This window comes from Myxine glutinosa, chromosome 12 (assembly GCF_964187855.1).
Source record: "Myxine glutinosa chromosome 12, kmMyxGlut1.1, whole genome shotgun sequence".
NCBI classification, from domain to species: Eukaryota; Metazoa; Chordata; class Myxini; order Myxiniformes; family Myxinidae; genus Myxine; species Myxine glutinosa.
Window position 1 is genome coordinate 30,355,774 of NC_136272.1, and position 23,079 is coordinate 30,378,852.

Genomic DNA, 23,079 nt, shown 5'->3' on the forward strand with positions numbered 1-23,079 from the left:
CCGACAGAGGTAGTTATTTATCACAGCATCTGTAGAATTTTCACCCTTTTACTCAACTCCGTTTCGCTGTTATTTGGTGGAGCAAAAAGTCAACTGAGCTTTATAGATATTTAGATGCAGGCCTGGTGCATGGTGGCTTAACGGTTAAGGTGGTTGACTAAAGATCTTAACGTCCTGAGTTGAAGCCACTGTCATAAATAACACTATGTGGATTGGTTGACTCAGCCTGTCATCTTTCTGAGGTCAGCAAAATGAGTACCAGCTCTGGGAAGAATGAGCCATTCAAGTGTCCCTTGTCAGAGTGGCGACCCGTCCAAGATTGTGCCCTCGAGCCAAGGAAAAACTGCCTTGGCAGCCCTATGCACCTGACGGCTCGAGGCCCATCCACAGATAATAATTATATGGTGTACATTGTAAATTGTGTACATAATAAATATATCGTGTACGTACTAAATAGATGACTCCTTTTGCTGAGCATCTCAGAGGCAGTAACACAACCTCCCACATTTAAAAGGTGTAACCAATCCAGAAAAAATGTGACAGAAACATCATCAGGTACCTGGATAAGAATGGGATCGAAGGTATTAATGGGGTGCACGTGGCCATAAACCACGGGCTCTTCTTCATGTGCAAAAGTTCCTTTTGAAGAGAAGGGAGAACGAAAATAATTAATGGTATTGAACTTAGACCACAGAAAAATGGAGTAATGATTTACATGCTTGTAGCCAGGGGGAGGAGTGGGGGGTGGGAGGGGGGGCGTGTTGGTTGAACTCTTTTTGCCGGTGGAGAAATATTTCAATCAAAAATTTTTTCCTAAAAATAAAAATAATTCAACTATAAATTCGACTTAATTAAACCCAAACAAGCCTCCAAAATGCTCCAAAGTGCAGGCAACAAAGTCTCCAATTAAAACTTTTTTGGTCTTAGAGATGGAGGCGGAGGGTTTGCCCCTGGACCATCTACGCTTTTAGCACACGGGCCAAGGAGAGTCAACAGTTTATACTCTTAGATTCGCACCTTCCCCTCCCCCCCCCCCCCCCACCCCTTTGAAAACTCTCTCGAAGGGTCTGGATCATACACCTATCACCATTGAGATATCCAGGACAAAACTGGAGAAATTTAAACAGGAGACTTTAGAGTTAAGTAAATGAGATTAAAATGCTTTACGAAAAGGAGAAGTGGGTGTGTCGTTGGTTGTTATCTCCATAAGCGGGTTCCAGAGGTGGAACGGAGTGCTCCCAGAGTCTGTTCCAAGTATCCACCTCCGTTTCAGTAAGGGATCATGATTCATGGACCAGTTTGTGAAGTTTTCTTGTTCTCAAAGTTTTGTCCGAGGGCTTTTTTCAGGATCGGCACACGAGCTTCAGACAGCTTCCCACTAAAGTTCGTTTGTCGTAATATTCCCAGGGATTGTCTTTCAATATCGCCGTGAGGGTCTTTTTCATCATCCCCATAGCTGCAATTATCACTGGTACAATTTTGCCATTCTTCAGCTTCCAATATTTTTTCACTTCATTCTTGAGGTCTTGGTACATATTTGTTCATTTCTATAATTTCTGTGTTGTTACTGGATCACTGGATACTGACACCTCAATTCGCAATGTCGTTTTTTTTCTGCGATCAGATATAGTACTAATAGGTAACTTTATCCGGTCGCAAGGATTTGTTTTCTATGTTCATGCTTGATGGGATCATTAGGTCATACATGAACATTACTTCCTTATTTTCAGTGATTGCTTTTGGTTCATGTTTCCATGAATTTTCTGGATTTGGGATATTGAAGTTTCTGCAGATGTGCAAGTGGATCCCTTGACATATCTTGTTGTGCCTTTGGGTGTACAGCTGTTCTGACATGAGTTTTTTTTACATCCCAATTGGTGGTGACTCGTGCTTTCTGTTTCTACCTTGCAGAACCTACACTTGTCCGATTGACTAAAAGGAAATGGCAGGACTGAGTGGCAGGACTGAGTCAAGGAAATGGCAGGACTGAGTCAAGGAAATGGCAGGACTGAGTCAACTGATGGACTCAGTCCTGCCATTTTCTAAAAGCCATTCGTGTAGTGTCCTTGATCTTGGGCATTAATAATGATTCGTTCTCCTTGCCAGTTAAGCTGACCCCTTATTAGCCATTCCAATGAGCCTTATCTGTCTATGTCCAGTCTGTCCAATTATTTTTGTACCTCCATGCTCTTTCGTTATTCTCACAGTTGTCGGTATATCTGTTGGTATTTTGCTTTATATTTTTTGCTTTCCTTTTTGCAACCATTGGGGCTGTATTAGTTGCTGTTTCAGTTTCATATGTGACATCGTCTATTCGCACCTGCCGATACACATTTTTTTTTGTTAGGTGGGTTAGGGATATCTTCACTGGCTTGATGTTTTGTGGTTGCAAACAAATTGGATTTGCTGGTTTGTTGAGCTTTTCACGTAATCAGCCATTCATACAGTTGTCATTCTGCACACTTGGGTGAGTTATATCAGGCCGCTACCTCCTTTTCGTCTCGGCAGGTACATTATCAGGATGCATTGGGTTTTGTAGAACAATTTATGGATAGTGGGGAGTTTCCTTGTTTTGATATCTATCTTCTTGATTTCCACTGGTGGCCAGATTATGATTCCGCATCTATATTGGAACACTGATACTGCAAGTTGGTTTATGGCTTTTATTTTGTTCCTTGAGGAGAGGTACGTTTTCAGGATCAGTCTCATTTTAGTGGGTCCAGAGCCAGGAAGAACTAGGGGGTGGGGTTTGGGAATGAGAGGCTGTCTCCCTGGAAGATTCCTTGACGTTTCATCACTCCTAGTATTTCAAACTATCCTTCAGAGTGCTGCAGTATCAATGTGGTATTCCAGAGCTCCATTGCTTTCTCAATCAGTTTGATTATTTACGGATTAATTTTGTATATTTGCATGCATTTTATCATCCATGAATGTGGGACACAGTCAAAAGCTTTCTTATGGTCTATCCAGGTGGTGGACAGTTTGGTTCTTCGTGTTTTGCAGTTTTCAAGAATGGCCTTTTTTAATAGTAGGTGGTGTATTCCTCCATAATATCCTCTCTAACAACCTATGTGTTCTGTCTACATCCCTCCTTGTTGTGTGAGGCAGTGGTACATCATTTCTGTGATGTTCTTGTCAGATGTTTGTATGTTGTTGGTAGACATGTGATTGGCCAATATTTGTGAGGTAGTTGGGTCTCTTCAGAATTTAAGATTAGGAAGGTGTTTCCTTCTATGAGCCACTCATCCATTACCTTTTCTCTTGGATAAGGGCATTGACTGCTCGAGCGTAGTGATTGTCGAGAGCATATCGTTGCTTCAGGGGCCTGGGATCCCATCCGGGCAGGGCTTTTGAAGCTTGGCACTTTTCCAGTTGTTTTTTTTACCATTAATTGTCACTGGCGGCATTTTGGCGTAGATGTTTTTTTGTTTTTTTTTCAAGTGTTGAATCCATTCCACCTCCTTATTGTGCTTTCTTAGGTCTTTAGAAATACCATTCCAGAAATGTTCAAGTTCATATTTTTCAGGGAGATTTCATACATTTTGCTTTTGTTTCCCATTTATTATTCTACAACAGCAGGAACCCTTTAGAAGTGCAACGGCGGAGCACACAAAATTATATATAGTAATACGTCTTGAAGTAATAGAAAACTATAGAAAAAAGTACACAGAAATAAGACAAAACAACAATCACAGCCAGTAAGTCTAGCAACAACAACTTTGATGGAATCAACAAAAGATCCTTTTTCGTTTCACTTCATTGTACATCCTCATTGAGACTCAGATAGATATGCCACATGTATGTGAATTATAACATGCTGTCTTTTGATTAAACGCGTTAGCAAAGCGATGGGTAGGCATGCCCAGTGTGTATTAAAAAGAAGGAAGAATAAAATGATACCGAACAAATGGTCCCATATGATGAGTGTTCCACCATAGTTCTTGTCGATGCAGTAGGGGTTTCGACCTGCATGGACCAGGAGGATGATGCACAGTTTCATAGGTGTACGAGTTACTACTGTAAGCATTATGGCAGAGAGCAGACATGTTAATTCATATTGCACATGCCTCATCACGAACATCAGTTATGATAAAACAATCAATCATAACAGGTAACAGGTATTATCGCACAAGCTGGTGATAATATCTCAAGTAATGCGAAACCAAAGTGAGCGACAACAACATTCAGTAGAGCACACACCTCCACCAGGCTGACCAGTTTACGTTTTGCAGCCCGGTGATAGGCCGGATCGGCATCCAGACCTTAACAAAAATCCGATCACCTTGTTCTCGTCACCTACCCAACTCAGCTCCCAAGTTTCATCCAAATCTGTCGTTTTGAAATATCATGCTATATATCATTTTGTTCCCCTGGTGTTGACAGGTTATATCCTATATATTGTTACGGCTCGCGGATTAGATGTTATTTACCGAGCGGTGGTATTGCCGCGACCTAACAATTCCCCCGATTCTTCCCCAACTCACCCGATTCCACCCGACGTTGACCAAGTCACGTTATGCTAAATCAATGATTTGGAAAGGACACAACGACTGGGATAAATGAAACGACACAAGGGGTACAGTTCTCAAGACCTCCGGAGGAGGATATAATTGGTGGGGGAGAAAAAGGGGTAGATTACAAGGTAATGAGGGAAAGACACAGAAGAGATAGGCACTTAGACACAGTCTTATCTTATCCCCGACAGACCACAGACAAACGGAACAAGACTGACTTACACAGGGATTGATGGCAGGGAAGGACAGGTCGGTTGATAGCACAAGGTGCACCTTGGCTCAGGGACAGGATAAAGCACGGTCCAAAAGATGCAGGGAGGTGTCACAGCGCTCGGAGGTGGCGTCCTTCTCGCTTCAAGCTCAGCGCGCATCTGACGTCACCTCCCTCTCCCTGCGCATGCTCAGCGGGGAGTCACACGCCCTCGGCTTGTTGGCTCCGCCCCAGATGGGACCGATCCGCCGCTTCTATTGGGTGCGGGGGTTACCGGGCTCCGCCCTTGACGAGGAGCTGACAGCGAGCCCCTACTTGGTAACCCCGTCGAGCACATGCTCGATGGCGGCTCGTTGGACAGGCCTGGTGTTGCTCCCAACACCCCCTACCAACCAAGCCGGAGTGAGGACGCGCACTCCCCGCGCCGCCGCCGTTGTTGTTGTTGTTGTTGTTGTTGCTGAACCGTGAGGAAGAGCTGCGGGGAGGTATTGGGAGGTCCTAAACTTCCTAACGGTGCCATACAATCACATTCTGGTGCAACGAAGAGTCAGAATTAATGGAAACGAGTCCTTAACTGACATAGACTAAGAATAACTAGCAAGATGTCCTATAGTTGTCTACGTGAGATGCGGTGGACCTGGATGCGACATTTAATGGGGGAAATAGGGGGAGGTCGGGTCTACAGAGTGTTGTTTACAGAAAATGGGACTAGGGAATGGGGGATTGGGGATAGTTGGGAAGTATTGAGGAAATAGGGGAATATTTACAAGCGGATATGGATGGATCCAAATCCCATATCCGCAACATTGCACCCTTCTCTACCTCGGGGCGTCCCGACCCGATAAATTTTTACCTACTTTAGTGTGGCACTCAGATGTAGTTCCCTCTACTATTAACTCAACCCTGAGTGCGACAGTTTTACAGATGTTCACAAATGAGTAAATATGTCCCCCTGCGACTTTGCACCCTTCTCCTCACAGAAACACACCCACAGGATAACCGAATCGCGGAAAGCATCCTCAAACTAAACATACAGCCGGTAGGGAGCATCATTTATACAAGACTACACTGATATTTACACTACGATCCAGGACCTGTTCTTTGAGGAACACATGCAGATGTTATGCATAGAGAGAGCACGCATGCCAGCATCGATACACCAACCCACGAGTGCCCTGTGGCCCTACGGCCTTTAATAATGTGCAGAGCACCCCATCCAAGCACCAATAGCACCACCCCATACACACAGTCAGCACCATCCGGTGCACCAATAAAGTGTTCAATCAAAATGCACAATCAAGTGTCCATGGTCACCGGTGGTGTCGCAGCCGGCCGATGTTCTGCCGCTGGTCTTGCCTTCATGGAGTGCACTTGGCCTTCTGGCTTCTTTAGAAATAAAGAAAGGCGCCAACCGCGTCCATTTCTAAATTGTGGCCGTCAGGGGGGCCAACTATAAGTGGTTCACCTGTATGGCATAGGTGCCACGTTGACCCAGAGGTCCATCAACGGGTGGTGCTGGCCCGCAAAAGAACTGCGGTCCATGGTGGGTGGCCACAAAAATTGCGGTCCATATGGTGTATCGATCCAGGCAGCAAGCAGCGAAAGTACAGGCCCACAACTGCGGAGCCAGCACCTCTCTCTCCTCTCTCTCTGCCCCAAAGCCAGATCCTCGGAGGTGGGAGACAAAAGAAAACAAGTGAGTAAGGTGGTAAGGGCGCAAAAGTGCATGCAATATAAGGTAATGCACACTGAGGGCACATGGGAACCAGGTGAGACAGGTACGTTCCTACCGTACGCCCCCCCCCCCCACCAGGTAACCTACATTGCCCCTCCCTTACCCCTTACTGTATCCACAAAACACAACACTACCCATAAACATCTACTTTACATATCAACAAACGTCCCTACTGTCTTCCCCGTTCCTCCCATAAACCAAATTCGTCTTCTCTCCCTCCTAACCAATCAAATTTGCCATTTCCAACTCTCATCAAAATTTGCCATCTCCAACTCAACATCAAAATTTGCCATCACCAATTCATCATCAGTCCCTCCTAAGGAGGGAGAGATGGAATCACCCCAATGTCTCATCCACGTCGTGATGCGTCTCACAAATCCACACAGCAATTCTCCCTTCCTGCAACACAGAACAAAGGAACACAGGTGTGGAGTCATCATCATCACCTCAGGTAAGTGGCTGCGTATGGTGCGACAGGTTCATCAATCCTAACTATTTCCTAAATGACTTTAACAACTTCACATTACCCGGGGTCTTTCCCTGCCAATCCATTGGCCAACTTACACTATGGGTTCTAAAAACCAATTCCCATTGACCAAACTGTGGTGCTTCTCAATTTGGGGTCTCACTCCCCCGATTCATCTCCCGGTGCCCTCGCACAATTTCTGGGCTGTGACGTGTAGCTCTCCCAGCAGGTCTACCCACCTGCACACCTCCACCACTGTAGTTGCCACCCGAGCTTACCTGCTCCTCACCCTAACCTAACTAACTGGGGAAGGCCCTCTCGCACTCTCACCCCCTCAGTGCCCTCTCTGGCACGGGCTGCCCGATCCACACCCGGGATCCTCAGGCATCCACTGACACTAACGGCTCCCAGAGCCCACCTGCGGCCTCACCTGGCCGACATCCTCACAGTGGTGGAGTGCCCAAACCAACTACACACACTAACAGGCTACACGCCCAGCCATTTCCACAACAATAATGCACCCATCCACAATACCATTCTGCAACCGCACCACAAATGCCAATATCCAACCACAATTTACCTATACCCTCTACCTAACACTTACACTACCCGCCCCGGGTACTCGTGAAAGGGGTCCACTCTTCCCCCATCCACACCTTCGCACCATGCACACCACTCCGTACCACTTACTCCAACTCTCTCCACACCACTCATTCCAATACTCCATGTATTCCACACACCTGTACTTGCACACCTGTGCACTCATACTTGGTGCCGCCTGCACCCTTCTCTCCCCTAAGCGCATTCGCGCTGATCCACAACACTCACTACTCATACACTGCTCCACACACCTGTCCAGTTCTCACACAGTATCATCTCATCTAACTACTCCCCTCTGAAACTTGCGCTTCCCAGTCGTCCCTTTAAACTATTGCGCTCCCTCGTCATTATCATCCACACTAAACTACCTGCGTCCCCACTACAGGTATCCTTGTCACTAACTAACCTTAACGTTACCTAATGTCATCTTCGCTAGATCCCTACACACAATATCCTAACCCACCCGGGCTAGTTTTCACTGCCATCAACCCCATAATCTATAGCGCATTTGCCCCATTTGTGAGGGATGACAGAGTTGCCATCCCACCACATCGGGCATCTCCCACTACCAATTTTGCACATCAAATTTCAACAAATCAAAAATTTGCCAATCACTACCCATCATCTGCCAATCATTACTGCCAATCCTTTGCCAATCATCAAATTTTGTTTTTCTAATTTCGGGGCCAAAACACTATCCTCGTCATTACAGTCTACTTACTAATGCCTCTCGGTGCGCCAATTCACTTCTAAAGCTCGGCTTCATACAGCCAAGCCATGAATGCGGGTTGTTTGGTGCCAGCGGCTGGATACGTCCCGCATTCGGTGCAGGGAAGGAGGTTTACCCGGGCCGAGGTCCCACGCACCATCTCGGCACGGAGCCATCCCATGGCCCGATCTCGACCTGCCGGAATGCCTCAACAAAAAGTGGTCGCCATGACGACCCTTCCTATCGGGCTGCCAGCTCCGCCGAGTGGAGCACGGACGCGGCCGTTCAAAGCGAGGCCCAGCGTGGATCGCGTACGGCGGTCCTTTCGAACCCGCCGTGGCTCGGATCCCCGCTGGTTCTCGCGGCACGCGAAGCCCGGCACGCACCGAGGGCCCGATTCGGCTATAAGTCGCTCTAACTGCTAACCCGGTTACCGTCGATGCCTCACCTGCATGCTCACACGCATACGCTACCCCTTTCTTGCCCATACATCCAGCCGTTTCCCTGCTCTTGGTCATTGCACCTTCTCTTACACACCCAGGTACACTCATTTCACTCACAGACTTGGTCACACACCTGACCACCGAACACCTTGGCAAACATTCGTCGCTCGCACACCTCACCAACACACCTCTTCGCGCCCCTTCCTCGGTCACCTCCTCTGTGACAATTACAGGTGTGTTTTCACTCGCACACCCAACCACGTGCCTCACGACCAACTCAAGTGTGCATTCCCACACACGCTCTACCATTCCAGGTGTGCTTCCTTTCTCACCTGTCACAACCAACTCACGCTCCGTGTCACTCTTACTACTTTCACCTCCACTCTCGGTCGCGCACTCACCCTTACTCTTGACAGCGCACTCTTTCCCCATGCACCTGTCCATTACACACCTTTTTCGCGCATCCTCGTGCGCACACTCTTTCGCTACTTCCTCCGTAACACTCGCCACACCGCGCTTCCATGTGCTCCCTCGCACACGCGCTATGACCGACTCACTCTCGACAGCACACTCACTGGTCGGCGCGCACTTTTTCCTCACACACCCCAGAGTCGGACTTTCTCGCACACCTCCTTTTTCGCACACCAGACCTGTCGCACACTTCACCAACGGCCTCTCACGAACACCCGGGTCCATCTCGACCCCCAAGCTTATTAAATCACCTGGCGCATCATACGGACGACCATATTGGTCACCACTTACACCGGGTCCTCTTTCTCTTCGCTTCTCCTCCATCACCTGCGAATCCCTCATCCGGTTAATGAGCACATCATCACGATCCGAACACAGACTTTGGACCAATTCTTTTACTTCCTCCTTTATCTCTTTCTTATCCTCTCTCCGTCGCTTCTTAATTTCGCTCACCCCTTCTTCCACTTCTTCTAATTTCTGCTTCACCTCCTTCATCTCCTCGGGCGCCCCCTTAAGTTCTTCCTCTAACTCCACCTTATTTTTTTCTATGTGCTCCCGCACCTCCCGCTCTTTAACCTCCATCACCTCTACCACCTTGTTCACTTTCCTCGTCAGGTCCTCATGTACCGTCTGACACTCTTTTTTAATTACCCCTACGTCCTTTTTCATCTCCTTCTGTGTCGATTTTAAACCCTCTATTACCGCTGTGTTCTTCTTTACCTGGTCCGTTAGTTCTTTTTGTCCCTCCGTCAGCTGTTCCACTCCCAGCGTCAACTCCTCTATACCACCTTGCAATTTTACAGTCCCCTTTCTCACCTCCTTCTCCATGCGCTCCTTACAGTGCCTCACCTCCTCGCGCACTCCTCCGACCTCCTCACTCACACCTCTTCTGATCTCTTCTCCCATCACCTGCATCTCCTGCCCAGATGCCACCCTCATCTACTCCATTTCCTCCCTGTGAGCATCCAATTTAGTTTCTACCCCCATTCTGACCCCCTCTATCTGCTGCCCCATTTTTTTAACTTCCCTTTCCGCTTGGTCCCTTATGTCCCTCAATTTGCCTTCCATACTGTTTTCTAACCCCTCTAACCCATTTTTCACTCCCTCTATCTGATTCTCCTGGGCAGCCATTCTATTTTCTACCCCCGTTAACCCCTCCTGTATTTCCCCTAATCTATCGTCTAATTTCCCAAATTTCTTGTCTAACCCCTCACCGGTACCCCTCGCTTCGTCCCTCATTACCCCCATTTGGCCCTCCAATCGCTCACCCTGAGCATCCATCCGGTTCCCCATTACCCCCATTTGGCCCTCCAATCGCTCACCCTGAGCATCCATCCGGTTCCCCATTACCCCCATTTGGCCCTCCAATCGCTCACCCAATCGCTCACTATCAGCCCTCATTTGCTCACTATTAGCCCTCATATCGTCCTTCTGCAGGTTGAGGGACGCCTGCATTTGTACCATAAATTGCTCCATGAGGGCCTGCATTTGGGCCATCCCTCCCACTTGTGCAGCGGGTGCGGCCGCCGTAGCCATGTGCGAGGCGCCATTTTGCGCGCCCGCAACCTCGTGCGCGAGGACGCCATTTTGCGAACCTGCCGCCCTCACTGCTTCGCTCTCCTCTTGTCCCTCAATTTGGTCCTGGATCGACCCTGCCTCACTCTCCTCTACCAGAACCCAGCCGTCTTGATCCGCCATAGCGCGACTTTCAAAATTCGGGTTATTATTTTAAAACAAAACAAATTTCGGTTACTTGTAATTTTGAGCGCGTTAAGCGCACTTCGGGTCCGATCTCACTCCTCGACACCAGTTGTTACGGATCGCGGATTAGATGTTATTTACCGAGCGGTGGTATTGCCGCGACCTAACAATTCCCCCGATTCTTCCCCAACTCACCCGATTCCACCCGACGTTGACCAAGTCGCGCTATGCTAAATCAATGATTTGGAAAGGACACAACGACTGGGATAAATGAAACGACACAAGGGGTACAGTTCTCAAGACCTCCGGAGGAGGATATAATTGGTGGGGGAGAAAAAGGGGTATATTACAAGGTAATGAGGGAAAGACACAGAAGAGATAGGCACTTAGACACAGTCTTATCTTATCCCCGACAGACCACAGACAAACGGAACAAGACTGACTTACACAGGGATTGATGGCAGGGAAGGACAGGTCGGTTGATAGCACAAGGTGCACCTTGGCTCAGGGACAGGATAAAGCACGGTCCAAAAGATGCAGGGAGGTGTCACAGCGCTCGGAGGTGGCGTCCTTCTCGCTTCAAGCTCAGCGCGCATCTGACGTCACCTCCCTCTCCCTGCGCATGCTCAGCGGGGAGTCACACGCCCTCGGCTCGTTGGCTCCGCCCCAGATGGGACCGATCCGCCGCTTCTATTGGGTGCGGGGGTTACCGGGCTCCGCCCTTGACGAGGAGCTGACAGCGAGCCCCTACTTGGTAACCCCGTCGAGCACATGCTCGATGGCGGCTCGTTGGACAGGCCTGGTGTTGCTCCCAACACCCCCTACCAACCAAGCCGGAGTGAGGACGCGCACTCCCCGCGCCGCCGCCGTTGTTGTTGTTGTTGTTGTTGCTGAACCGTGAGGAAGAGCTGCGGGGAGGTATTGGGAGGTCCTAAACTTCCTAACGGTGCCATACAATCACATTCTGGTGCAACGAAGAGTCAGAATTAATGGAAACGAGTCCTTAACTGACATAGACTAAGAATAACTAGCAAGATGTCCTATAGTTGTCTACGTGAGATGCGGTGGACCTGGATGCGACATTTAATGGGGGAAATAGGGGGAGGTCGGGTCTACAGAGTGTTGTTTACAGAAAATGGGACTAGGGAATGGGGGATTGGGGATAGTTGGGAAGTATTGAGGAAATAGGGGAATATTTACAAGCGGATATGGATGGATCCAAATCCCATATCCGCAACAATATCATGCTATATATATGTTGACAGTTGACAAAAAGACAGCCCTGGTGTTGGGCTAGCGGCTAGGGTGCCGGCTTAGGATCCTAGGATCCTGGGTTCTGAATCCCGGTCGATCGCTGAATTAACGCCAGGGGGATTGACTCAGCCTGTCATCCTTCCGAGGTCGGCTAATTGAGTACCAGTTCACTGGTAATTCCCTGTTTGTCGTTAAAGGCGGCAAAAAGGGTTGGCGTCAGGAAGGGCATCCGGCCGTAAAACATTGCTTCAAAAAGGGGACCAAAAAACAACAACAACCACGGTTCCCGAAAAAGGCCAACCCCCGCTTTGCGGGGAAAAATGGCCTCTAAAGGTGGTTATATTTTTTTATATATATATCATTTTGTTCCAATCTCTCAATGGTGAAGAATCATTTAAAACATAAATAATTCTAATATCTGGATGCGCATTCAGATCTTCACCAAGATTAAAACAATTCTTCCTCGTCACAAACCCAACCTCTCAACCAAATTTCGGCTGAATCTGACCACAACGTTTTGAGATATCCTGCTCACAGGCAAACAAAAAGACAGATACAGACAGACAAATAGGGGTGATTTGTTCGGTGACCAAGGTAACGAGTCAGCTACCTTTAATTCCTAACTCGATTATGTTAAAGCAAATTGAAGATGTCTATCCATTTTTCTTGAGATGTTGTTGTCTTTAAAATGCACCGGAAATGCAGGAGATACACCATGGCGATGTGAAGCCAAACTAATACCTTACCTGCACTCCTTTTGTGCATGATTTGATGACCTGTTTGTTCTGAAGCCCCAATAGCTTGGTTAGCTCTAATGATTTTAAAGAATGTGAAAACTACACAAGAAGTGTATCCAAATTGTCATTTCATTCCTTAAATTTGCTGTAATTTTACTTCAAATAGTGATTTTTTTGATTTAAATCAAACTTTCAGGATGGCTGAATTATTGTTAGGTGCATAGGAAGGAGTAGAATGCCACCCAAAATGGATATCTCTGCGAAGATGAGCCAAAGTACATGACAAACTATGAGGATGAATTCAAGTGGGTGAAACACTAGGAAGATGAACCAAAGTACACTAAATACTATGAAGATGGAGTCTTCTTTTTCTTCTCCTTTAACCACCACTATTATCCCACCTTATGGGGTCGGCCGGGGGAAGCTTGGCCCAAGTCCTCACGAACCCGCTAGCCAGGCCTGACATTCACCCAGTTTAGGCAGGAATTTGGAATTTGGCCATGGTGCCAGTGATACTCGCCTACTCTTTGCAAAGGACACCATGGGATATTTAATGTCCACCAACAAAAGCTGGCAGAAGGGACCCGCAGTTTAATGTCCATCCGAAGGATGGCACACGCATTGATGAATCACCCTGCATGTGAAACACCGAACTGATGGTATATAGCTGGTTTGGGATTCAAACCCAGGCTAGACAGCTTAGAGGTGAGTGTGCATACCTCAAGGCCATCCTTTCAGTGAAGTTTTTTTTTTTTTTTTTTTTTTTTTTTTGTATACTGAATCGAGGCTCGTGAAAGAGCTGACATTTATTTCACAAACAAATCAACCAGACAAACAATATATATAAAAAGAGGGAGCGGAAGACAAGAGAAGGGGAAGCACACAAACACTTGAGAGCACACAACATTTAAGAGCAGGGAGATGTGTGGGAGGGAGAGGGCTTGGGAGGAGGGGGGTGGCAGAAGTATAAAACACAAGGACACCAAGGACTTCCAGGACAGAAGTTGGTATTTCAAAAAAGTGGAATTGGGGTGAAATTAGCGGGGATAGAAAAGATCAATGTTTTGGATGGGGGAAGATAAGAGATGGTGGTGTACAGCTGTTTTAAAGACCTGGAGGGTGGAGTGGGATTGAAGAGAGTGAGGGAGTTTGTTCCAGAGGCGGGAGAAAAGAGGAATGAAGGAGTGAAGGTGAGCAGAGAGTCTTGATTTTGGCAGTTTAACCATAAGAGGCTTCATGTGCGACCTGCAGGAATATTTGCTGGACAGAGCCCAGAGAGAGCTGGGGGGGGGGGGGGGGGGGGGGGAAGGCCAGAGAGGAGTCGGTAGAAGACGGAAAGACCACCAACCTGCCTGCGGTGAGTGAGTGAGAGGCCCTTGGAGTTAGCTTCATCGCGGGAGATTCCAATGATTCTGAATGCTTTGGTTTCAACAGCGTGAAGACGAGCTAGGTGTGAGGCCGGTGCACCAGCCCAGAGGGGAGAGCAGTATTCCATTGAGCTGTGGATGAAAGCCTTGTATGTGGTGAGGAGCTCAGGTGTGCCAAGGAAGGACTTCGCACGACGGAGGATGCCCAGTCGGCGACTGGCTTTGGAGGCCAGATTTGAAATGTGGTTTTCCCAGGAAAGATCATGGCAGATAGTGAGACCCAAAAGCTTGAGTGACAGAACTTCTTGGAGAGGATTATTCAGAAAGTGGATGGGAGGGTTGTCCAGTCGGTCTTTTCGGAGAGACATCGTAAGAGTGTGAGATTTGTCAGGATTGAAAGACATGTTCCACTTGTATGCCCAGTCTGTGATTTTGTCCAGGTCTGCAGAGAGTGAGGAGGCTGCAGACTGCTGATCTGAGGGATGAAGAATGGAGCGACAGAGAGTAGAGTCATCAGCAAAGAGATAGAGAGGATTTTCAAGAGAGTCAGAGAGATCATTGATGAAGACCAGAAAAAGCACAGGGCCCAGAACACTGCCTTGGGGAACTCCAGCCTGAACAGGAAGAGGAGATGAGAGAAACCCATTCAGGGCCACACGTTGACTACGACTAGAGAGGAAGTCCGCCAGCCATGCGTGGAGATTTCCATGGATACCAAAAGAGGAGAGTTTGGTGAGCAGAGCGGGGTGCCAGACCGTATCGAAGGCATGTGATATGTCAAGGGAGACAGCTCTAATTTCCTGTTTGGCATTGAGGACCTCCATCCATTGTTGAGAAAGCAGAAGCAGCATGTCCAGAGTAGAGTGACCAGGTCTGAAACCAAATTGATGATCAGAGATCAAGCCATTGGAGAAGAGGAAAGATTTAATATCTGAAGCAATGATGGATTCCATGACTTTATGTACTGATAATTGGGAGAAGGCTGATTGGTCTGTAGTTGCTGGGATCTGTTTTTGCACCTTTTTGTGCAAAGCGGTGATGTTGGCAGATTTCCAAGCAGATGGCAGATGATCTTGAGCAAAAGAGAGGGTGAAGAGAACAGAGAGAGGGAGTGAAAGAGCGGAAGAACAGGGTTTTAGGACCCGTGGGCTGATGCCGTCAGGTCCAGTTGCAGAATCAGAGTCGAGGGTTGACAGAAACTTTTCCACCTTGTCAGGAGGAAAGGACACAGAGTCCAGGAGCAGCTGGGTACGACTGGGTACGGTGGGTACAGAGAGGGATGGGTTTGGGACACAAGATTTAGAGGCAAACACAGAGTTGAGGCATTCAGCTTTTTCACGTGCGGAATCAGCCGTGTGGCCGTTTGAGGTGAGGGAGGGGATGGAGGGGGAACAAACTCCAGAAACAGATTTGACCAGATGCTACCAGGATTTGGAAGAGGGAGACAGATAAGAGAGTTCTGTCCTGAGAACGGAGAGATATTGTTTCCTGGCTCTCCTGAGGGTGGACACACACTTGTTTCGGGCTTTGTGAAAGGAAATGAGATTTCCTTCCGTTGGATTTGCTTTCCAGGAGACGAAAGCAAGTTGTTTCTGGGCAATAGCCTCACCACAAGATTCCGTGTACCATGGACGGGAGGAAGGGTATGACAACTGAAGACGAGATGGGATAAATCTGTGCATGAGAGAGAGCAATTTACTTTGGAAGAAATAATTGATGAAATGAAAGTTGGAGTAAATATAGGAAATATTACAACGATGAGGTAAAGCACACAAAATACTGAATGTTGAACCCAAACAAATATATTTGTCTCTCTAGAGATACACTACATGACCAAACGTATGTGGACATCCGAACATCACACATATCATTCAAAAATCATGGGCATTAGTATGGAGATGGTCCTCCCTTTGCTGCTATAACAACCTCCACTATTCTGGGAAGGCTTTCACCATGGGATGATGTTGGAGCATTTCTGCGGGGATTTGCTTGCATTCAGCCACAAGAGCATTAGTGAGGTCGGACACTGATGTTGGGCGATTAGGCCTGGCTCGCAGTTGGCGTTCCAATTCATCCCAAAGGTGTTCGATGTGGTTGAGGTCAGGGCTCTGTGCAGGCCAGTCAAGTTCTTCCACACCGATCTCGACAACTCATTTCTCTATGGACCTCGCTTTGTGCACAGGGGCATTGTCATTCTGAAACAGGAAAGGGCCTTTCCCAAACTGTTGCCACAAGGTTGGAAGCACACAATCGTCTAGAATGTCATTGTATGTTGTAGCGTTACGATTTGCCTTCACTGGAACTAATGGGCCCAGCACAAACCATGAAAAACAGCCCCAAACCATTATTCCTCCTCCACCAAACGTTACAGTTGGCACTATGCATTTGGGCAGATAGCATTCTCCTGGCATCCACCAAACCCAGATTCGTCTTTCGGACTGCCGGATGGTGAAGCGTGATTAATCACTCCAGGGAATGCGTTTCCACTGCTCCAGAGTCCAATGGCGGCAAGTTTTACACCACTCCAGCTGATGCTTGGCATTACGCATGGTGATCTTAGGCTTGTGTGCAGCTGCTCAGCCATGGAAACCCATTTCATGAAGCTCCCGACGAACAGTTGTTGTGTTGACGCTGCTTCCAGACGCAGTTTCGAACTCGGTAGTGAGTGTTGCAACCGAGGACAGACAATTTTTATGCGCTGCGTGCTTCAGCACTCAGCGGTCCCATTCTGTGAGCATGTGTAGCCTACCACTTTGCGGCTGAGCTGTTGTTGCTACTACACATTTCCATTTCACAATAACAGCACTTACAGTTGACAGGGGCAGCCCTATCAGGGCATAAATTTGACGAACTGACTTGTTGGAAAGGTGGCATCCTATGATGGTGCCACGTTGAAAGTCACTGAGCTCTTCAGTATGGCCTGTTCTACTGCCAATGTTTGTCTCTGGAGATTGCATGGCTGTGTGCTTGATTATACATCCCTGTCAGCAATGGGTGTGGCTGAAACAGCGGAATCCACTAATTAGGAGGGGTGTCCACATACTTTTGGGAATGTAGTGTATCTTGAGGTTTCGATACAGTCTGGCACCCCATTGGTCTCTTCAAACTCTCAGCCTATGGCATCTGAGGCCACCTCCACACCTGGCTTACAGACTTGCTGTACTCTTGTCGACAGGCATGACTCTCAACTCCTTTCATCTTCTATCCCTTTCAAGGCTGGAGTACCCCAAGGCAGTGTTTTGAGCCCCTGTCCTTTTCCTAGCCCTCATCAACGATCCCTCTGACTCTGGAAAATCCTCTTTATCTCTTCACTCTCTTCAAACATTGATAGAATCACAAGCTGGACAACCATATGGCAAACACTCCCATCCACTTTCTTAACACACCTCTTGAAGAAGTTTAATTACTCATACTTTTTGGCCTCACTTTCAGCCATGATCTTTCTTGCACAAATCACATTTCTAGGTTGGCCTCCAAAGCTGACTGGGAATCCTCCATCATGTAGTCTTTCCTTGACACACCTGAACTTTACCTACCTGCAAGGCCTTCATCCACATCTTGATGGAATACTGCTCTCCCCTTTGGGTTGGTGCCCCTACCTCATGCCTTGCTCAGCTTGACAAATTCAGGTTGGACGAGGAGACCGACAGGTAAAAAGGGAGGGCAATATGGCGGTGCGGAGATAGGGGGGTGGGAATCTCACCATGATGAACACGATGATCACTTGGTGTGTTTAGTATGTAATCCAGTGGACCCAAGGACTTGATCGTCTGAAAAAACAACTTCGTTATAAAGACACCTTCCCTGTCAGCACACCAAAGGCAAAATATATAAAAAGTCCACACTTTTCCTTCACAAAATCCATGTACTCCAAAACAGGAACAAGGAAGGAGACCCTATTGGCTGTATGATTTACCAGAAAAACAAACAAGGTAAGGTCAAGCTGTGTGCAAATGGGAATTTCTGTCTCACCTCTGTGTGTATCCAGAACTGGTAGAGTAGGTTGAACTGGAGATGGACGTAAAAAGTTGAAGGTGGTACACATAGAGCCATGGGCAGATAAAACAGCTGGTGGAATTATTAACCACATGTTAGAACTCAGCACCAGATATGCAGCACACGCATTGAAAGTATCTCACCAACATGAGTGGATATATCATGATTTACTGGTGTCAAACTTATTGTTATCGATTGTATCAATGTCATTTTGAAAATTATGGCACATGCGGTGAAAATAATGTAATGACGCAAGAATGAGGGCATTTGGCCCATCAGGTCTCCGTAATATCTAGATATGCTATTACCTATTTGGGGAACATATTCTTGGGGAACTTATTCTATCCATTTATTACATTTACATTTTAACCAAATATCTCACATTCATTTGCCTCAAAGGAGACCGGTGAACTTCCATTCTGACAATTTGGGATATCACTCGCGATTTTTGGAAAAATATTTGAACCAAATCAGTGGCTCGTCCCAACTTCCACAGGAAATAATCCGACTGTCAATCGATGGTCATTCGTCAAAAGGTTTTCCACCAAGCAAATGATGTTTCTAGGTTACTCACAGCAGGTGATCATTTTTTTAAATGTGATAAAAAAATAGGTTTTTATTAAAAAGTATATTCCATCGAAAGATCGAAAGGTATCCGAAAGGTCCACACCATCGAAAGGTCCATGAAAAATCTACCTACGCCATATTTTACTAATCTACACCATGGAAACCAAGGCTTTCAAGATCATTGGAATCTCCAGCGCTGAACCTGAATCTATGGGCCTATCACTTTCACTATCGCAGACAGGTCGGTGGTCTCTCTGTCTTCTACCACATACTTTCTGGTCTTGCGCCTACTGCTCTTTCCGTGCTTTGTCGCACCCAGGCTTTTGCAAGGTGCACGCGGTCCACCATCAACCCTCTTCTGGTGAAACTCCCAAAATCCAGGATCAATACTCACTTCCACTCATTCATTCCTCTTTGTTTCCCTGTCTGTACAACAAACTTCCACATTCACTGCAATCTCATTCTTCCCTGAATATATATTCCCTTCTCTGTTCTTATCCGTTTCGTTCTTATTTGTTCGTTCGTTCTTTGTTCACGTCGTTAAAAAATGGTCCATCTGTCCCCTGAAGAATGGTATTCTGTCATATTCTATAACACCTTTTTCTTCTTCTTCTATAAAAGGATGCTTTCGACTTGCTCACCAAATCTATTCATTCCAAAAAAAAATTCCATCTCTTACAGTGCATCTTTCATTCATTCCCTAAACTCTCCAGAACTCCACCCATCCTTCAGCATCCTCAAACGTATTTTTGACTCGAAGGTCGCAAGAATCTCATTTTGCAAGAAATGTTCTTTTCCCATTAATCGTACATTTTTCAAAATCCAATCTCACCCCTCCCCTCCAAATCTTCCCCATCACCCATCCCTTTCAAATCTTCCCCCTTGCCCCTCCCCTCCAAATCTTCCCCATCACCCATCCCTTTCAGATCTCCCCCCTTGCCCCTTCCCTCCTAAACTCCCCCCACACCCCTCCCCTCTGAGACCCTCCCTCACTCCTCCCCTCCTAGACTCCCCTCTAACCCCTCCTCCTCAAAGCGTCCTCCCCGCTTCTTCCCCCTTCCAACTCTCACCTTCAGCTCCCTCAACCTTCTGCCTCACTCTTCCCCCTCCTCAAACAACACCTCACTGCGCCTCACCCATTCACCATCAAACCTTTTGTCCGCCCCATACTTCCCTTTCTCCAAGCTGTTCTGAAATCTCTGATGCACCTTCAACAGCTCTCCCTACCTCTTCCTCCTCTTCCACATCATACCGTACCGCTCCCTCCCCCTGTTCTGTATCCGATGCTCCCCCTTCCTCTTCTTTAACAGTATGGACCTCAAACATCCGGGGCCTTCGCTCAAACTTGACTGATCTCTCCATACAGGTTGCTTCTGACAAACCAGACGTGATCTGCTTAACAGAAACTTTCCTCCTTCATGATGTCTCTGATTCCTTGGTATCTCTCCCAGGTTACTCCCTCCTCCGGTATGATAGACCTGAGCCTCGTCCTGGAGGGGGGGTTGCTATCTTTATAAAAAACTCTCTTCCTCACTCGCCCTGCACTGCCCTCTCTCCACCTCACCCCCAGGAATACCTTTGGCTACGGCTTCCCCTTCGCTCCCACCTTTTGTTCATATGTGTGTTGTACCGTCCACCAAACAGTGATGATGACTCCATCTACATCTCACTGTCTGATAATATGGACCAACTTCTATCTACCCATCCCAACTCTCTCTTCCTCATATGTGGTGATTTCAATTGTCACCATGCCAGTTGGCTGGGTGTGGGTACCTCTCTCACCAGCCATGGCTCTTCAGCAAAGGACTTCTGCGACTCACTGGGACTGACACAATCTGTCAATTTCCCGACCCGGATCTCAGTCAACGGAGCATCTTCTCTTCTGGATTTGGTTATGACAAACTTCCCTGAAAATGTCTGCTGCTCTTCTTCTGCTCCAATCGGCTCATCTGATCATGTGCTTGTCAAAGTGGACATCTCTCTGACCATTCTCAGAGAGCCTCCTCAGCGTCGACGAGTCTGGCATTTCACTCAGGCCAACTGGCACGGTCTTCAAGCAGCCATCAATCATCTGGACTGGTCTCCCATCTCTACCGCCTCTGACATCAACTCATCCTGGGAATTCTTTCAAAGTAAATTGCTCTCTCTCATGCACAGATTTATACCATCTCGTCTTCAGTTGTCATACCCTTCCTCCCGTCCATGGTACACGGAATCTTGTGGTGAGGCTGTTGCCCTGAAACAACTTGCTTTCGTCTCCTGGAAAGCAAATCCAACGGAAGGAAATCTCATTTCCTTTCACAAAGCCCGAAACAAGTGTGTGTCCACCCTCAGGAGAGCCAGGAAACAATATCTCACCATTCTCAAGACCGAACTCTCTTATCTGTCTCCCTCTTCCAAATCCTGGTGGCGTCTGGTCAAATCTGTTTCTGGTGTTTGTTCCCCCTCCATCCCCTCCCTCACCTCAAACGGCTTAACGGCTGACTCCGCACGTGAAAAAGCTGAATGCCTCAACTCTGTGTTTGCCTCTAAATCTTGTGTCCCAAACCCATCCCTCTCTGTACCCACCGTACCCAGTCGTACCCAGCTGCTCCTGGACTCTGTGTCCTTTCCTCCTGACAAGGTGGAAAAGTTTCTGGCAACCCTCGACTCTGATTCTGCAACTGGTCCTGACGGCATCAGCCCACGGGTCCTAAAATCATGTGCTTCTGCACTTTCACTCCCTCTTTCTGTTCTCTTCACCCTCTCTTTTGCTCAAGGTCATCTGCCATCTGCTTGGAAATCAGCCAACATCACCGCTTTGCACAAAAAAGGTGCAAAAACAGATCCCAGCAACTACAGACCAATCAGCCTTCTCCCAATTATCAGCAAAGTCATGGAATCCATCATTGCTTCAGATATTAAATCTTTCCTCTTCTCCAATGGCTTGATCTCTGATCATCAATTTGGTTTCAGACCTGGTCACTCTACTCTGGACATGCTGCTTCTGCTTTCTCAACAATGGATGGAGGTCCTCAACGCCAAACAGGAAATTAGAGCTGTCTCCCTTGACATTTCACGTGCCTTCGATACGGTCTGGCACCCTGCTCTGCTCTCCAAACTCTCCTCCTTTGGTATCCATGGAAATCTCCACGCATGGCTGGCGGACTTCCTCTCTGGTCGTAGTCAACGTGTGGCCCTGAATGGGTTTCTCTCATCTCCTCTTCCTGTTCAGGCTGGAGTTCCCCAAGGTAGTGTTCTGGGCCCTGTGCTTTTTCTGGTCTTCATCAATGATCTCTCTGACTCTCTTGAAAATCCTCTCTATCTCTTTGCTGACGACTCTACTCTCTGTCGCTCCATTCCTCATCCCTCAGATCGGCAGTCTGCAGCCTCCTCACTCTCTGCAGACCTGGACAAAATCACAGACTGGTCAAACAAGTGGAACATGTCTTTCAATCCTGACAAATCTCACACTCTTACAATGTCTCTCCGAAAGGACCGACTGGACAACCCTCCCATCTACTTTCTCAACAATCCTCTCAAAGAAGTTCTGTCGCTCAAGCTTTTGGGTCTCACCATCTGCCATGATCTTTCTTGGGAAAACCACATTTCCAAGCTGGCCTCCAAAGCCAGTCGCCGACTGGGCATCCTCCGTCGTGCGAAGTCCTTCCTTGGCACACCTGAGCTCCTCACCACACACAAGGCTTTCATCCGCAGCTCAATGGAATACTGTTCCCCCCTCTGGGCTGGTGCTCCTGCCTCACACCTTGCTCGGCTTCACGCTGTTGAGGCCAAAGCTTTCAGAATCATTGGAATCTCCTGCGATGTAGTCAACGCCGAGGGCCTTTCACTCACTCACCGCAGGCAGGTTGGTGGTCTTTCTGTCTTCTACCGACTCCTCTCCGGCCTTGCTCCCCCAGCTCTCTCTGTGCTCTGTCCCCCCAATATTCCTTCAGGTCGCACAAGATCTGCCTGCAACCCTCTTCTGGTTAAACTGCCAAAGTCTAGGCTCTCTGCTCACCTTCACTCTTTCATTCCCCTTTTCTCCCGCCTCTGGAACAAACTCCCCCACTCCCTTCAATCCCACTCCTCCCTCCAGGTCTTTAAAACAGCTGTTCGCCACCATCTCTTATCTTCCCCCATCGAAAACCTTGATCTTTTCTACCCCCGGTAATTCACCCCAGAGTCCTTGCAGTGTTCATATGTTTTAATCCTCTCCCACCTCCCCCCAAGTCCTCCCGATGTCCCTGCTCTCAAATGTTGTGTTTGTGTCCTTCCCCCTCTCTTTTGTGTCCTTCCCCCTCTCTCCCCATCTTGTCTACCGCCTCC

At 47.7% G+C, this 23,079-nt stretch overlaps 1 protein-coding gene across 2 annotated transcripts in view; it reads right to left on the reverse strand.

Annotated features, from left to right (window-relative positions):
• The window catches only part of AGMO (alkylglycerol monooxygenase), a 53,075-nt gene that overhangs the window by 21,717 nt on the left and 8,279 nt on the right, over positions 1-23,079 (reverse strand). For both annotated transcript variants that reach the window (XR_013621080.1, XM_068132855.2), the window contains exons 5-8: positions 18,181-18,276; positions 17,912-17,978; positions 3,901-3,966; positions 560-639 (exon numbers count right to left, since the gene is read on the reverse strand). Coding sequence is in view for 1 of the 2 variants with exons in the window: in XM_068132855.2 (XP_067988956.2) it covers positions 560-639; positions 3,901-3,966; positions 17,912-17,978; positions 18,181-18,276 (309 nt within the window). In the remaining variant the exon portion in view is untranslated. The remainder of the gene's footprint in view (positions 1-559; positions 640-3,900; positions 3,967-17,911; positions 17,979-18,180; positions 18,277-23,079) is intronic.